A 2,524-nucleotide genomic window follows, 5' to 3' on the forward strand; every position below is an offset into this window, starting at 1 on the left:
TTGCGCTGGGTCTATGTCTCTAAAGTCCTGATCAGAATATATACTTTATATTCTATAAACGAATCTTGTTTACCCTTTTACTCTACGATAATATTGAAGAAAGTCAATGTTATTTAATTTAATAGCAGAACTCTTATATGCATCCGAAGCCATTGTCACTTATGGTGAAAAACGGTTTTTGCTTGATTTTGTTTAAATATATTTTCTACTTAGCTTATGTATTTTCAATTTTCCTAATTTCTCGTTAATGCCTGATTTTTAAAATTATCAAACTTTTATATTGCCAGTCCATCTGAAGATGCCCACTTGGATTTTAGCTGTACAAGCCCTTTCTGATGTCAGCATTGTATGCACTTCATCAACTGAACGTGAACTACGATTCCACGAGACAATTGCTTCGACATTCACCCTACGAATGGTTATACGTAGCATACCCCACGCTGTGTACTGTATGAGTTATGCTTTCTTTAATAATGGAAAAGTGCACTCTAAGCTGATACTCGGAGACTATGCGGGCAACGTGAGAGTTCTGTCTTATTCGCCACACTTACGTGGTCCCTTTCAAGCAAAACCAGGAGCTGCCCTTATTGAAGTTATATGGTCTGACATACTCAGGGGAAAGATACCACAGTTTTTCCCTAAGGAATACATAAACCTTCACAATGAGATGGTATCTTGCGTTTACTTTTCTCTACATATGAACGCATTATTTGCATCGGCGGAATATAGGAATACTAAGAAGTATAGAGGTCGCTGCCCTGGCATGATTATGGTAACTTATGACGAGCGAAGCAACTTCCGCATTCCCCTTGGTGTATCTACCTTCTTCGTAGCTGAGAGCCATAACATTGTGGTAACAGGAGGGCCGGACACATTCGTTAGGATCTGGGATGTTTATATTCCCACAGAGCCCTCTGCGATCCTTACAGGTCATAATGGTGGAATTGTTCTGGTTTTTGTTCAACCGGAAGAAAACAAGGTTTACAGCGTTGACTACCAGAAGATTATAAAGGTGTGGGACCTACATGAACATACACTTTTACAGACATATGGAGATTTAGTGCGTTTGATACATCACAGTGAGACGGACCTGACATATTATTACCATTCCCATCTTCGGGAACTTGTGGTGGCAGGACGAAAGTTGATTTCCATTAAGTGTTGCCCTCGCGTTCGTGTGGACCTCACGGATGGTAACACTCACGCAGCTCCGGTCTCGGTTGTTTTGTACAATCGTTTGTTTAGAAACATTGTTAGCTGTGGGCTTGACAGTTATATTATAGTTTGGGATCCTTGGACAGGACGGAGAAAAATTATCATGAAAAGTTGTCACACCAAAATGATCTATGGTGAGATTATAGATATTGAGATCACCGCTGCCTGCTTTGATCCGCTAGAGCAATTTCTCCTCACTGGAGCACGTGATGGTTCCCTGAAAATCTGGAACTATAACAACGCAGTGGTGGTACGAAATATGAGTATAATGCCAGACCAAGAAGTAACTGCAGTTATTTGGGTTGTAGATCGGTAAGTAAAATTGGTACATATAATCGTTGTCTCCGCCCTTCGACTTCTTGTATTGCTTGCATTCCTTAACCACATGCGTAACAGGCCCTATCTTGTCTCTCAGGCTTGCGGCACTCTCTGGACAGGTGTCCCCGACTGTGGCAATTGTAGAACTTGGGACGTAGGGACGTAGCTCAACTCAACGTTTCGGAATGCCTCCAAAAGCTCAAAAAGCTCCAATAGATGGACATCGTGTATGCCGTCAATGACATATTCGAAAAATTCATCTTCTGCCAGTGCTAAATTATCCGCCAGGTGCCACTTCTCATTATAGAACTTGTAGAACTCCACATCTTTGATCCAGACGCAGTTCTGTAGCTTCTGCCACATATTCAACTTTGACTCTTTGGACATTAAGAACATTTTCTCCAGGTGGCTTAACGTCACTTCGTTGTTGTTGATTTTTTAACTGGTCGATCTCATTTTGAAGCTTCAATATTTTCAACTCATTTTCCAGTCTTTGAACATCGCCGCCTTGCATAGTTAGATAGTTTGGTTTCCAAAACATTATTCCCGTTTATTGTTGCCAGCCATTTGCATCTCAGGATCATTGTTGCTAGTCATCGGGATCACGAAACATTTGTTGGACTCATTGTTGCTGGCGCTCACCATCTGCCTCTCAGAACATTAGAGCAATCTCATTTTTGTTGTTGACATTCATTTCACAAGATCCCGTTACTTTTCGTGAACCTTCTGTTTCTTGCATTCCTTTGTATGTAAGTTAGCACCAAAAGAATTCGCAACAACAATCTGCGAAGGCTTACACGCGCATTCGGCCGTGCCATTGCAGTAGCCAATAAATGCAAGATCAGCGTCTGGAGCGACGATGGCAGAGCCAGCAACGGAGTTGGCACTGACGCTAGCAGAAGCAGCGACGGTGCTGGGGGGTATAAATACCACCCAATTTTGTACTTTAAATTTAGTTCCGATTTTTGTCAAAATAAAGACGGACCACCGG

At 41.9% G+C, this 2,524-nt stretch overlaps 1 protein-coding gene across 1 annotated transcript; it reads left to right on the forward strand.

The window, feature by feature from the left end:
- Window positions 1-298: 298 nt before the first annotated feature.
- Window positions 299-1,531, forward strand: LOC116803404 (WD repeat-containing protein on Y chromosome-like). Its single transcript, XM_032727137.1, has one exon. It carries the CDS (start codon window positions 299-301, stop codon window positions 1,529-1,531), a length of 1,233 nt encoding a protein of 410 aa, XP_032583028.1.
- The last annotated feature ends 993 nt before the right edge of the window (window positions 1,532-2,524 follow it).

The sequence above is a fragment of the Drosophila sechellia genome, unplaced genomic scaffold (assembly GCF_004382195.2).
Source record: "Drosophila sechellia strain sech25 unplaced genomic scaffold, ASM438219v1 Y_15, whole genome shotgun sequence".
In the NCBI taxonomy this organism is placed as follows: Eukaryota; Metazoa; Arthropoda; class Insecta; order Diptera; family Drosophilidae; genus Drosophila; species Drosophila sechellia.